Source organism: Chiroxiphia lanceolata, chromosome W, assembly GCF_009829145.1.
Source record: "Chiroxiphia lanceolata isolate bChiLan1 chromosome W, bChiLan1.pri, whole genome shotgun sequence".
In the NCBI taxonomy this organism is placed as follows: Eukaryota; Metazoa; Chordata; class Aves; order Passeriformes; family Pipridae; genus Chiroxiphia; species Chiroxiphia lanceolata.
In genome coordinates this window covers 4,239,122-4,253,399 of record NC_045670.1, presented here as the reverse complement: position 1 = coordinate 4,253,399, position 14,278 = coordinate 4,239,122, and the positions used below count along the sequence as shown (strand labels likewise).

The 14,278-nt window shown below is 47.5% G+C and overlaps 2 protein-coding genes and 1 pseudogene across 3 annotated transcripts in view; 1 reads left to right on the top strand and 2 right to left on the bottom strand.

The window, feature by feature from the left end:
* The window catches only part of LOC116779970, a 287,746-nt pseudogene that overhangs the window by 165,310 nt on the left and 108,158 nt on the right, over positions 1-14,278 (top strand).
* LOC116780078 (zinc finger protein 239-like) overlaps positions 1-14,278 on the bottom strand; it is a 57,060-nt gene that overhangs the window by 33,425 nt on the left and 9,357 nt on the right. The gene's annotated exons all lie outside the window — the stretch shown is intronic.
* On the bottom strand, positions 1,284-6,851 carry LOC116779993 (syncytin-A-like). Of its 2 annotated transcripts, none has more exons than XM_032674499.1 (2): positions 6,582-6,851; positions 1,284-2,819 (listed from the first exon to the last, which is right to left on the bottom strand). In XM_032674499.1, exon 2 carries the CDS (start codon positions 2,547-2,549, stop codon positions 1,413-1,415), a length of 1,137 nt encoding a protein of 378 aa, XP_032530390.1. In that variant the 5' UTR covers positions 2,550-2,819; positions 6,582-6,851; the 3' UTR covers positions 1,284-1,412. The 2 variants fall into 2 exon arrangements, with proteins under 2 accessions (XP_032530390.1, XP_032530391.1); XM_032674500.1 differs by having other exon boundaries at positions 1,284-2,805.

Here is a 14,278-nt window from a genome sequence, read left to right as displayed (position 1 = left end):
TTCTTCCAATGCCTAACTATACTATATTTTAAAAATACAGTTTTGGGCAACAGAATGTGAATTAAAAGGATAACACTCTATTCGAAGTTGCCTGGATAACAACATTACTATATAGTTATTATACAATTAGTTGTAACATTAAATTCTAGTTATAGTAGAGTGATTACTCGGCAATTATAAGATATATATAATTACTCAATAAGTAGGAGAAGTATGTAATTACATAACCATTTGATTCAACTCAAAAATGAACTTGCAAATTTACAATGAGATAGACAACAGAGCAGCTCAACATTTTTCATTGTTTCTAATAAAAATCCAAGGAGTACTTGCAAGTTTCCTAATCCAAATTTTACACAGACCAAAGGTGGTTTTATTCCTCTTCCCAGCCAAGCAAATTACTGCTACTGGTAAGGAAAATATTAGAAGAACATTTTTTAAAATGCAGGTCTTGCTGGGGCTGACTTGCAATTTGCAGCTTTGCTACTTCTCACTGCTTCAACTCAGCTTTCAGTGCAGACACAGAGGTTCAGCCTGACAGACAGTGACACAGTGATAACCCTGTCACATCATTCCATGCCATTTCTGCCCAACCTGCCCCAGTGGGGACCCAATTGGTGAGCAGAAGTGGACGAGGTCTCTCTTTTTCCATTTTTCATGGGTGTTTTTCTCTCCATCCTGCTCACAGGTCCTACTGTAGCCTACCAGCAAGTCTGCTGCAGATCTAAACAGCAGGTGCCTCAGATACTGGGAAAGTCCTAAAAGACATTGTTTACTTCAGACTGTTGCCGTGGGATTTAGGTGCTGAAAAAATCTCCCGGAGCAGTTAATTAGGGGTGAGATAAGAAAGGGTTTATTTGCCAAGGCAGAAGATGTTACAAGACGCGCGCGCCCGTGCCCGAGAGGTTACATTTTATAATACCATCCATCCAATCCCAGATGTGTCCACCCTGTGGCCTTTACTCTGGACCGCCCCGGGGTCCACCCCCTGAAATGGGTCTGGGGTGCATTTTGGGACCACCTACTTCATCACCTTCACCATCATCAGAGCACAAAGGGTACATAGTTACCTAATTTTTGACTTCATTCTGTGGTTTAGGCCCAGATATGCTGTTCTGTCAACTGTCTAGGCCTTGCCTTGACAAAAGACTAAACATTTCTATTAGATTTGGGGCTATAAGTGATATAGGGAGGATAGAATGGGGTAAGAGGGTTAAGGAATGTATAAACAAGGGTGCTAGAGGGAAAAGGATAAGGGACAAGGGACAAAGAAGGGAGGGTTTCTGCTTTTAAAACCTACTTATAAAACTTACAAGTCCTACAAATATTAGAAAAATAAAACCATTAGGGGCTTAAGGCATCAGTCCCCCCTTAGAGACTGGACAAAACCCAAAGGTCTTGTCCAATCTCTACTACCTACACCTACAACAACTATAACATCGGTGCATGCAGTGAGCTATTACACTAACACTAAGTATGTACAATACTAAAATAAACAGTTGTCTCATCCATGTCCAGTTCGGTAACCATGAAGTGAGTTTGTGGAGGACATCTCCTAAACCTAGGGAGACATCATCTAGAGATATTTGATGTAAGATTTTGGTTTGATTTCGAATTGCGGCCAAATCATTATTAATTCTACCAGTCTGATCTATGTAAGAACAGCAACTGGTATTGATGACTTTACACACGCCTCCCTGTGAGGCTAGCAAAAAATTGAGGGCCATTCTATTTTGTATTACTACACGAGACAAGCTTTGGAACTGTTCTTTTAGGGTTTCAATTGCATCCAGAGTGTGATCTTGAATGTTTTCCATAACAGCCGAAATATTTACAATTGCCTTTTCCAATTCACTCACTCCTAGAGATGGGACTAAAGCCCTGACTATGCTGTGGAAAATTGTAGGGCGCTCAATGAGGGGATTGCTAGTTCTTTTTGCTCTTTTTGGATAGGGTTTTTTCCATTCTTGTTCATCAATTGGATCGAGAATTGTTATATTTGGAATCACTGCCCCCAAAGCACAGGCCCGATCTTTATCAAGGGGCAAAACTTTCCAGGCTTCCTTTTCACAAATCCAGTACCATCCTGATCCCTGGGGAGGAATTAATCTCAAAGGGAACTGTGCCATCCCCGCAACAATTTCTGGGTTTATTTCTTCTTTTGAATTGTTTTTATCACAGTGGGGGGGGAGAATGATTTCTCCTGTAGCGTTTATAATCATGCAGGGAACAACATCCTGATTAGAAATTACATTACTTAGGGCCACTGGATAATAAGCCTCTGTAACTGGCTTCCAGGTCCCTGGGAAATTCATCATGGACTTACCGAAGTTTGTCTCATTTAGTAAAATGCCAATTAGGGGCCACTCACTATTCTCATCATCAATTGCTGGTACTTGAGTACAAATCCAGCATTCTGTTTTCCGGAGAATTTTAGATACGTTTTGGACTAGGGCCACATGCAATTTTTGGTCCCAAACTCGGTTCATAGTTACCGGTTGCACGAACAGAATACACAGAACAAGCAGTCTATTCCACATCATCATCATCGGTGTCCAGTTCTGGTTGGCTGGTTGTTCCAGGAGCTGATGCTCTCTTGACTCTGGAGTAGTGGAACCAGGGTTCTCTGCCAGCAACTTTGACGGCGGTGAGGGAAGTCAGCAGGACTTGGTATGGTCCTCTCCACTTGGCTCGTAAGGGGTCACTGTTCCACCACTTGACGTAGACCCAGTCTCCTGGCTGGAATGGGTGAGCAGGGGTGTCCAGTCCTATGGGTCTGGATAACTCGATGACCTTCTGCAGCTTCTGCAAAGTAGAGCCTAAAGCAATCAAATATTTTCGTAAATCGGTTCTCCCTCTTAAGTGTACATCCCCTGGTATGTGTGGTGCTTGATATGGTCTTCCATATAGTATTTCATATGGGCTTATGTTATCCCTCCGCCTCGGCTGGATACGAATCCTCAGCAAAGCTAGTGGCAAAGCTTGAACCCAGGACATAGATGTTTCCTGACAAATTTTGCTTATTTGCATTTTCAAAGTGCCATTCATTCGTTCAACTTTGCCACTAGCCTGAGGTCTATAGGGGGTATGTAGGTCCCAGACAACTCCCAGGATGCGGCATACTTCTTTTACTACTGTCGCAATGAAATGTGTTCCTCTATCTGCCAGGTTAGTTGCGTTTTTCTCCCTGTCTCAGGATTTTCCCACTCAAAGGCAAAAATCTCTTGGCTGTCTTTGTGTACAGGAATGCAGAAAAAGGCATCTTTAAGATCGAGTACAGTGAACCATCCTAAATCTTCTGTCAATGTGGTTAACAGTGTATAGGGGTTGGCTACCACTGGGTAGATGTCCTCAGTTATTTTATTGATGGCCCTAAGATCTTGGACTAGCCGATAGCTTTTGCCATCAGCCTTTTTCACTGGTAGGATGGGGGTATTAAATCTGGATTCACATTCTACTAGTAAACCAAATTTAAGGAACTTTTCAATTATAGGTGCTAGGCCTTTTCGGCTTTCTAATTTCAAAGGATATTGTTTTTGCCTTACCGGGACTGCTCCTGGCCTGAGTGCGATGCTTACTGGTTCAGCTTGCTTTGATTTCCCAGGGTACTTGCTGGCCCAGACTAAAGGTATGACAGCATTTTCAACTTCTGCAGGGATCTCTCCATGATTTTCCTGTATAAAGAAAGCAGCTGCCTCGACATATTTAGTATCTGGGATTATAACCTTTATGTCTCCCCCCTTGGTGAATTTAATTTCAGCTTCTAATTTTTCCAGTAAGTCTCTACCCAGTAAAGGTTTAGGAGAATTTGGCATGTAAAGAAATTGGTGAGTTACCCAGTGCTTACCCAATTTGAATTTTAAAGGTTTAAAAAATGGCCTTGTTTCACTTACCCCTGTAGCACCGACCACAGTTACAGTTTCATGGCTCAGTTTCCCTTCCAAAGTATTTAAAACAGAGTATGCCGCACCTGTGTCAACCAAAAATTCAACATTCTCCCTTCCCAGCTTAGCTGTAACCAGAGGCTCTGCTGGGGAAGAAGCCTCCGGTCCCCCTCATACACTCTGACTCACAGCCAGTTGGGGGGCTGGGGGTGGTGGGGGGGGAAGTGTGTTTTCAGTTCCCCTCAGCTCCGGGCAGTCTTTTCTCCAATGTCCCTTCTTCTTACAGTTAGAACATCTGTCATCTGCTATGTCCTGCCGACGGTTAGACCTCTGATACCTGGGGTTATGTTTATAAGGCTCTCTATAGCCACCTTCTTGTTCCATCACCCTTGTTTTCCTTTTATGCTCCCTATTTTGATATACCGTCCAGGCTATATCTAACAGCTCACTAATATCCTTTCTATCACCACCTGCTTTTTGCAGTTTTCTTCTTATATCATCTGAGGACTGTCCTATAAATAAATACACCAGATTTTTCTTTCCCATATCTGATTCAATGTCTATATTGGTATATTTCCTGATAACATCCTTTAATCTGTTTAGAAAATCTGTGGGTGACTCATTTATGTCTTGTCTAACCTCATACATTTTGGACCAGTTCACCGCCTTTGGAACTCCATGCCGAAATCCATAAATTACCCAGTCTTGATAACGTTTCAAAGCTTCTAAATTTGCTGACACATTAGGATCCCATCCGGGATCCGTGAGGGGGAAGATATCTTTGATATCTTCGCCTGGAAACTGCCCAGAGGTTTTTTGTATTTCTATTGCCTTTTGAGCAGCTCTTTTCACCATCTCTTTCTCCGTTTGGTCTAATAAGGTATCCATCATAACCTCTAGATCACACCAATCAGGATTCTGAGTTTTGATTGCTCTTTGGACATAATTTGTCATCTTTTCTGGATTATCTCTATATGCCCCCACACAATCTTTCCATTGCTGTAACTCAACCAGTGAGAAAGGGACCTTTATTAATACCGTGCCTTGATTGGTCACGGCTTGTCTTAAGGGGGCTTCTAACGGTGGCTTATCTTTTGCCCTTGTTCTACTTGCAACCGGGTCGGGGACTGCTAACGCTTCGCGGGCCCTCTTTCCCTTTGGTCTTACTACAGGCGGGTCTGCTTCTCCTTCCCCCGGGCTATCACTTAATTCACCCTCTGCTTCCGTGTCCTTATCAAACGGTGGTAAACCTCGCTTCTCCCTTCTCTCAGCAGCTGAAACCGGCTTGCCCTGTCTATGCGTCTCTGTTCCCTCTTCATGAGGGGCAGAAATTGGAAACTCTCTCGGTTCCTCTTTTCTTCCCCCCCCCACAAGGATGGAATGTCCCCCCTCGGGAGGGGAAAGCGTGGGAAAGGGGGCGGCTCCAGCCCCACCTCCCAAGTCAGTCAGGACAGAGGTCCCGCCTGTTGGCACCGCCCCTGCCCCTCCTGGAATTCCAGGGGTTGTTCCTGCTACTGCTCCTGGGGCTCCTCCCCCCGCCACCGCTGCGGCCGGGGCTGGCCCCAAGCCTATTACTCCCGCAGTGCCTGCTCCTGTACTCGTTGCCATGGCAGCAAGTCCCGTACTGACCATGCCCGGAGCGGCTCCCGCCACCCCCGAGCCTACTCCTCCGGAGATTCCAACTTGTCCAATTCCCCCCAGCGCAGCCATACCCGCGCCAGGGAGTCCCCCCACGGCTCCCGCCTGCCCAGCCGGAACTGGTCCAGGAGCCGCCACCCCAGCAGCCCCAGCCCCCCCCGCTGCCGCTGCAGCGGGGAGTCCAATTTGTGGAGCTCCCAGGGTATTTTCCCTCATGTCAGGTGATATCAACATATCTAAATCATCTTCTCCGGTGTTCTTAAATAGGATTTGTGGGACAGGAGCAGCCTCAACTCGATCTTTCCTTTTCCCTCTTCTTAAAGCCATCTCTGCTTTTTCCTTCGGTTTTGAACTTTCATTTTTCTTATCTTCTACACCTGATTCAGGGCGTGTTAACAGCCTCAAGAACAGCTCTGCATATCGAATTTCCTGCCACCTCTGTTCTACATGAAGAAGCGAGATCAATCGAAGCACTGTACCTAGTTCTAACGGACCAAATTCCGGCCACGCCACCCCTCTCACTTGTCCAAACAACGGCCAGGCATCCATACACAGCCTACGCAATTCTTCCTTCTTTAAAGTTGTTTCAACACCAGTTAAAGTTTTCCACTGCTTCAAAATCATTCCCAGGGAGGATTCCTTAGGGATCTCAACTTTTGAATCCACACAACCCATGTTTGCAAAACAAAAACAAACCACAGTCACACACTGGGTTTCAAACTTGCTACCTTTAGGTTACAAGGCTGTTACGTAACCCCTCAGCTATTTACTGAGTCGCACCGACCCCAGAGCCCCACCGGCTCTCCCACAGCGTCAGAGCACCGGAGGGCGTCCCCTCCAAACCACACAGCCCTAGGCTGAAACCCGCCCTGACCTGCGATGGTGAACCACCCGTTCACCTCCTGGAAAGCGACTTTCGCGACTGTCTGGGCCCAAGTCTTTAAGTTAACTTTCCAGTAACCCGTGTTCCCTATCTCGGAACACAAAACACAAAACTTTCCCGCAGCTGCTAACTAACCAAATAGGTACCGTTTCCTTATTCGCTCTTTTTTATCTCACCTCTATGCTCCGTGCTTGCTTCCGTGGGTTCTGTGGAGCTGGGCTTCTCAGACCGGGGCGGGAATTATCTCAGATAAAAGCCGGCTTCCTGAGGAATATTCCTGCACGATGAAATTTTCCAGTCTGAAGAAGTCCCGGTCCAGGTCTCCCCGTACGGGCCACCAACTGTTGCCGTGGGATCTAGGTGCTGAAAAAATCTCCCGGAGCAGTTAATTAGGGGTGAGATAAGAAAGGGTTTATTTGCCAAGGCAGAAGATGTTACAAGACGCGCGCGCCCGTGCCCGAGAGGTTACATTTTATAATACCATCCATCCAATCCCAGATGTGTCCACCCTGTGGCCTTTACTCTGGACCGCCCCGGGGTCCACCCCCTGAAATGGGTCTGGGGTGCATTTTGGGACCACCTACTTCATCACCTTCACCATCATCAGAGCACAAAGGGTACATAGTTACCTAATTTTTGACTTCATTCTGTGGTTTAGGCCCAGATATGCTGTTCTGTCAACTGTCTAGGCCTTGCCTTGACAAAGACTAAACATTTCTATTAGATTTGGGGCTATAAGTGATATAGGGAGGATAGAATGGGTAAGAGGGTTAAGGAATGTATAAACAAGGGTGCTAGAGGGAAAAGGATAAGGGACAAGGGACAAAGAAGGGAGGGTTTCTGCTTTTAAAACCTACTTATAAAACTTACAAGTCCTACAAATATTAGAAAAATAAAACCATTAGGGGCTTAAGGCATCAGACAAGTGGTTTGTACCAGAACACCTCCTTGTTCCTGCACTCAGCCTTGTCATTGCTGCCAGGAACAGACACCAGCACTCCAACAAGCAAGGTCTCTTCACAACACTGGAACAACCTAAAGAGGCAGAAAACAAACTTCTAGATCTGGTTCACCATGTCCTTCAACACTTAAACATTGCAAACAACTGTTGCAAAAGCTGAATTTGAAGGGGAGGAGGCTCAGAGCCACCATCTCCTGTAAACTGTTAAAAAAGACTAAACCCTTTGCAGACATGAAGGGCTTCCCGAAGCTCCTTCATCTGTCCATATTTTTGCATAGTGATGACTTTTCTCTTTTCCTAGCCTGCTTGCTCAGCTCTCCATAGCTCCCCCAAAGTATCTGAGGGACCCCTTTCCCTAAGCCTGCTATTTGAGAAAAACCTCAGAACAACTGATCCCAGTTTATTTGTACTTTATATCAGATCTCAGTTTTTCAGGAGAAGATCCAAATGAAAAAATTAGGACTAAAGAATATTCATATCCACACTTAAAAATTATGGTGGGCAGGGGGCGGGGAGCGGTACCTGCTCTTCCTCATGGTGCAGGGAGAGTGGCTCCGGCAGGCAAAGTTCTCCCAAGTCCATGTGCGCCTGGTGACCATCCTCTGTGTGCCCCGCGGGGAAAAGCAAAGTTTCCGTGGTTGACCCCGCGCACTTGGCATGGGCACGCTCCGGGCGCGGCAGCAGTGGGTGGGGGCCAAAAGCACACCCGTGCTCCTGATCAAGGGCTCAAAGTCCCACCTCAAACTCATGAATATGCAGCAGGGCGGGACATTTGTATCCCCTGGGACAGCCCATTGGTGGGGCGGTGGTCAATCAGGCACCAGGGGCGCGGGGGTGGCAGGCAGAGGGTGGGGGCAGGGCAGCAGCCTTGGAACAAAGCCTTGGAAATCGTTTATCCATACACAGGATGACTGGAACCATCACTTACATCAGGGTTATCTCTACATGCTGTCTTTATGTCCTCTGACATCTAATGTGTGTTTTTTAAAACTACAGATTAAAGGGGTTGCACTTTTCAAAGGTGCAAGGAACACTGAATTCAACACTCACAGTTGACTAAATAACTCTCCAATAAATAACGACAGCAGAAAAACATCTATTTTACGTCCTGAAAACCAGAAAAGGGACTTTCCTCATGGGTGTCCTGTCATCCAGAACTATAAGGGAAGAATTCAATAGAATAAAGAAGTCTATAAGTGTTCTCTCCAAGATCAGGGTGAGATTCTCTATGTTCTAACGTTTCACTGACCTAGGAAGCAAGAATTTGGCACAGAATTAATACCGGAGAAAAATGTGACCAGTGAAACATCCTGAGTTCAGGATAACCTGACTGTGCTGGGGAATCAGAGCTTTCACCATGGGAAATGAACTGCTCTGAAACAGTGGGAAGAAACCAGTAACAAAGGCTGAGTTCAAATGCTCAAGAGTAAACAAGTCCTTCCTCACCAAAAGGTCTGAGCTACCCTGAACTCATCTCTAGACATCCATGGAAATAAAATAGCCTGACCTTGAACCCAAGGGAAACAAAGACAAATTCCATGGTTTTAGCTGGAGCAAGGTTGGGGGGGGATGTGTCACTCCTCTATGACATCACATGCTCCCCGTGAAATCACATCCTTCCTGTGGTATCACACCTCCCCTATGACATCACATCTCCCATATGACAACACATACATAAAATTACATCACATCTCTCCTGTGATGTCATATCATCCCTCTGACTTCACACCTGACCTGTGACATCACATCATCCCCATGACATCACATCTTTCCTATGATGCCACATCCTCCTTGTGACATCACACTTCTCCTGTGACGTCACATCCATCGTATGACACATCTCTCCTGTGATATCACATCCTCCCTGTGACATCACATGTCCCCGATTACATCACATCCTCCCCATGGCATCACATCTCCCCTATGTCGTCACATCCATCGTATGACATCACACCTCTCCTCTGATATTGTCATCCCTGCGACGTCACATCCTCCCCTGTGACGTCTCGTCCTCCCATGTAACATCACATCCTCCCTGTGTCATCACAGCTACCCTGTGACATCGCATCCTTCCTGTGAAATCACATCTCCCTTATGACATCACATCCTTCCTGTGACATCACACCGGTCCTGTGACGTCACATCCTTCCTGTTACATCACCTCTCCCCTATGATGTCACGACCATATTATGACATCACATCACCCCTATTCATAACACCTCCCATTTGACATCACATCCTTCCTGTGATATCACGTCCTCCCCTGTGACATCACACCTCCCTGTGACATCACATCTTCCCTATGATGTCACATTCATCACATGACATCACATATCTCCTGTGATCTCATATCATCCCTGTGATGTCACCTCTTCCCCATGACATCACAGTTTCCCTATGATGTCACAATCATGATGACATCACATCTCTCCTCCCATGACATCACACGTCCCCTATGACATCACATAATTTCTATGACACCATAGTTGCCTTATGACACAATATCCATCATATGACATCACATCTCCCTTGTGACATTAGAACTTCCCTGTGACATCACATCTTCCCCGTGACATCACGTCTTCCCAGTGACATCACATCCTCCCTGTGACATAACATCTCCCCTATGATGTCACATCCATCATGACATCACACCTCTCCTGTGATATCATATCAACCCTATGACATCCCGTGCTTGCCTGTGACATCACACCTTCCCTGTGACATCATATCCTTGTTGTGACACCACATCTCCCTTGTGATATCACATCCTTATTCGGACATCAAGGTTCCTCTATGAAATCACATCCATCATACGACATCACAGCTCCCCTTTGACATCACATCCAGTGACATCCAGATCCATCACAAGGTTGGGGGGGTGTGTGAGACAGGCAGAACCACAAATGCCTGCACAGCAGAGAGCAGTCAGTGTGGTGCTGTGCTTGCTACTGCAGAGACCCCCAGGGAACAAACCCAGGGAGTAGTTTGGGGGGGGTGTCCCTAAGGAGGACACTTGCCTTATTATTGCTTATTATTTGTAATATCTTATGGATATATCACACAATATCTAAGGATGGATTCTATAGAATATGTGCCATATATATTTGTGTTGCGTCTGACTGAGCTGCAGTTCATGTTTTCCAGAGCCTTCCCCAGCTCCTTTCCCTTCTCTGGACACGCTCCAACCCCTCAAGGGCCTTTTTGCACTGAGGGGCCAGAACTGGACACAGCACTCCAGGTGGGGCCTCAGCAGTGCCCAGCACAGAGGGGCAATCAGTTCTCTGCTCCTGCTGATCACACTCTTCTCCACAAAGGCCAGGATGCCCTTGGCCTTCTTGCCCCTCCTGGGCACCCTCTGGCTCATATCCAACCACTGTTAAGTAGCACCCCCAAGTCCCTTCCTGCTGGGCAGCTCTCCAGCCCCTCTGCCCCCAGTCTGGAGCGTTCCAGTGGGTTGTTGGGACCCAAGTGCAGGCCCTGACACTTGGTCTTATTGATCCAGCCTGTCCAGATCCCTCTGGAGAGCCTTCCTGCCCTCCAGCACATCCACACTCACACCCAACGTGGTGTTGTCCACAACTTTCCTGAGGGGGCACTTGATCCCCTGGCCCAGATCATCAAGAACGATGTTAAACAGGAGCAGCCCCAATCCTGAGCCCTTGGGAACCCCACGAGTGACTGGCCCCACCTGGATTTCCTTCCATTCCCTACCACTCCCTGGACCATCAGCCACTTTGTCACCCAGCAAATAGTTCCCCGGGCAAGCCATGAGTAGCCAGTTTGTGCAGGAGATGCTGCTAGAGAAGGTGCCAAAGACTTTCTGGAATTCTAGAGACACATCCCCAGCCTTTGACTCAGCTACTGAGCAGGTCCTTTGTCAGGCAGGACCTGCCTTTCTCAAACCCCATGCTGGCTGGGCCTGATCCCCTGGTTGTCCTGCCCCTGCCATGGGATGGCACTGAGGAGGATCTGCTGCATGGACTTCCCTGGTCCTGAGGTCAATAGGACAGGCCAGGAGTTCCCCAGATCCTCCTTTTGGCCCTTCGTGTGGATGGGCATCCCATTTGCCTGTTGCCAGTCAACTGGGACTTCTGCAGTTCTGCAGCACTGTTGGAGAATGAGTGAGAGTGGCTTGGCCAGCTCTTTCTCCAGCTCCCTCAGGACTCTTGGGTGCATCCCATGTGGGCCCAGGCACTTGTGGGAGTCTCATTGGCAGAGCAGATCACTGACTGTGCTGCTTTAAACCAGCAGGGGAAAATGAACTCAATCCAAAAGGGAGATTATAAATCAGAATAACAATTTAATAAAATAATACAATAAGTGTGATTATACAGACAAACAATTGGTTTTAACCCACAAAACCCAAATGTATAACCCAGCACCCTGGGGCATGAACAGAGTGGTGTTCTTTGGGCCCCCCGAGTCCAAAGTAAAGGGAGAGGGGGAAAACCTGTTGGTGAGAATGCTGTTGCAGTCTGGTTGAGAGTGGTGGTCTGCAGTCTGGTTGAGCGGTGATCTGCAGTCTTCCTCTGGATCCCACGAGTGGTTAAAAAGTCCCAAGACTCCAAGATTATATATTCTCCAGTTCAGGCAGGAATGTTCAGTACTTCCCTCAGGGCGGGGGGTTCCTCAATGGGCGTGAGGACAAAAACACCCTTCTATCTCGCAGACCTCTTAACACCTAGTTTGTAGCCTGATGAGTCTGACTGCTCTGGGCAAAGGGTATTAATAGTCTAATGACAACATTTTCTGGGAAATGGCATGGAAGGTTATAGAATACACAGTTTTTGGTTACACCCATCCAGTGATGAACTGGGCCCAGCTGTTCTAACTAGGACATTATCCACCCCTTATTCTATGCCATCCATGTCATGTCCAAATTAACCCCCTTTAAAAACTATATACATCTATATATATATATACAATGAAACATTACAGACCATTCTCACTCAAAATTAGGTCCCCTTGTGGTACACGTGTCTCCCCATCTTTTTGCATTACTCACCAGGTGAAACCCGGCCCTTGGGCAAAAACAATCCCTCGGATGGGTTTACCTTTGCTTGAGGTGGGACTAATCCAAACAGTCTTCCCCAACATACCTCTCATATGCACCACGAGGACTTCATCTACAGTATGCAAAGGTTCTGATTGGGCAGGACCAGCTCGATTGATGGAGCCTCGGGTGTTGACCAACCAGGTGGTCTTTGCTAAATGCAGCTCCCAGTGTTTGAGAGTCTCCCCACACAGTGCCATCAGGGTGGTTTTCAGCAGTCCGTTGCACCGCTCAACTTTGCCAGCAGCTGGTGCATGGTAGGGGATATGATACATCCACTCAATGCCATGTTCTTTGGACCAGGTGTCTACGAGGTCATTCTTGAAATGGGTCCCATTATCAGACTCAATTCTCTCTGGGGTGCCGTGTCACCACAGGACTTGTTTTTCAAGGCCCAGGATGGTATTCCGGGCAGTGGCATGCGGCACGAGGTATGTCTCCAACCATCCAGTACTTCCTTCTACCATGGTCAGTACGTAGTGCTTGCCTTGGCAAGTTTTGGGGAGTGTGATGTAGTCAACTTGCCAGGCTTCCCCATACCTGTATTTTGACCACCGTCCACCATACCATAGAGGCTTCACCCGCTTGGCCTGCTTGATGGCAGCATATGTCTCACAGTCATGGATGACCTGTGAGACGATGCCCTTGGTTAAGTCCACCCCTCGATCACGAGCCCATCTGTATGTTGCATCTCTCCCCTGGTGACCGAAGGCATCATGGCCCCATCAAGCCAGAAATAATTCTCCTTTGTGCTGCCAATCCAGATCTACCTGAGAGACTTTAATCCTGGCAGCTCGATCCGCCTGGTCATTGTTATGATGCTCCTCATTAGCCCGTTTCTTGCGTACATGAGCATCTATGTGACCAACCTTCACACTCAGCTTCTCTACCCGGCCAGCGATGTCCTGCCACATCTCTGCCGCCCAGATGGACTTCCCTTGGCGCTGCCAGATGGCCTTTTTCCATCGCTCCAGCCATCCCCACAGAGCATTGGCCACCATCCATGAGTCAGTGTAGAGATAGAGTCTTGGCCACTTCTCTTGTTCAGCTATATCCAAAGCCAACTGAACGACTTTAAGCTCTGCAAACTGACTTGACCCACCTTGTCCTTCAGTCGCTTCTGCAACTCGCCATGTGGGACTCCATACGACTGCCTTCCATTTTCGGTTTGTCCCTACAATGCGACAGGAGCCATCCGTGAAGAGTGCATATCGCCTTTCATCTGCTGGTAGTTTGTCATATGGTGGGGCCTCCTCAGTCCGTGTCATCTGCTCCTCTTCTTCAGAGGATAGTCTGAAACTCTCACCTTCGGGCCAATTGGTGATAATTTCCAGAATCCCAGGGCGATTAGGATTCCCTCTCCGGGTTCGTTGTGTGATCAGAGCGATCCACTTACTCCATGTGGCATCGGTGGCGTGATGTGTAGAAGGAACTCTTGCCTTGAACATCCAGCCCAGCACTGGTAGTCGCGGTGTCAGGAGGAGCTGCGCTTCGGTACCGATCACTTCTGAGGCAGTTCGAGCTCCTTCATAAGCAGCCAGGATCTCTTTCTCAGTTGGTGTATAGCTGGCTTCAGATCCCTTGTATCCCCGACTCCAGAATCCCTCGGGTCTCCCCAGGAAGGACCATTCTCCCCAGCTGCAGAGTAGAGCACGTTCTTCACGTCCTGCCCTGTCCTTACTGGCCCAAGGGCTACCGCATGGGCAATCTCCTGTTTCATTTGTTCAAAGGCTTGTTGTTGTTCAGGGTCCCACTGGAAATCATTTTTCTTCTGTGTCACAAGGTAGAGAGGGTTTACAATCTGACTGTACTTGGGGATATGCATCTTCCAAAAGCCCACAGCGCCTAGGAAAACC

What these genes read in the sequence shown, in the direction of transcription:
- LOC116779993 (XM_032674499.1), bottom strand. Translation starts at nt 2,549, where the DNA reads ATGATGATGATGTGGAATAGACTGCTTGTTCTGTGTATTCTGTTCGTG.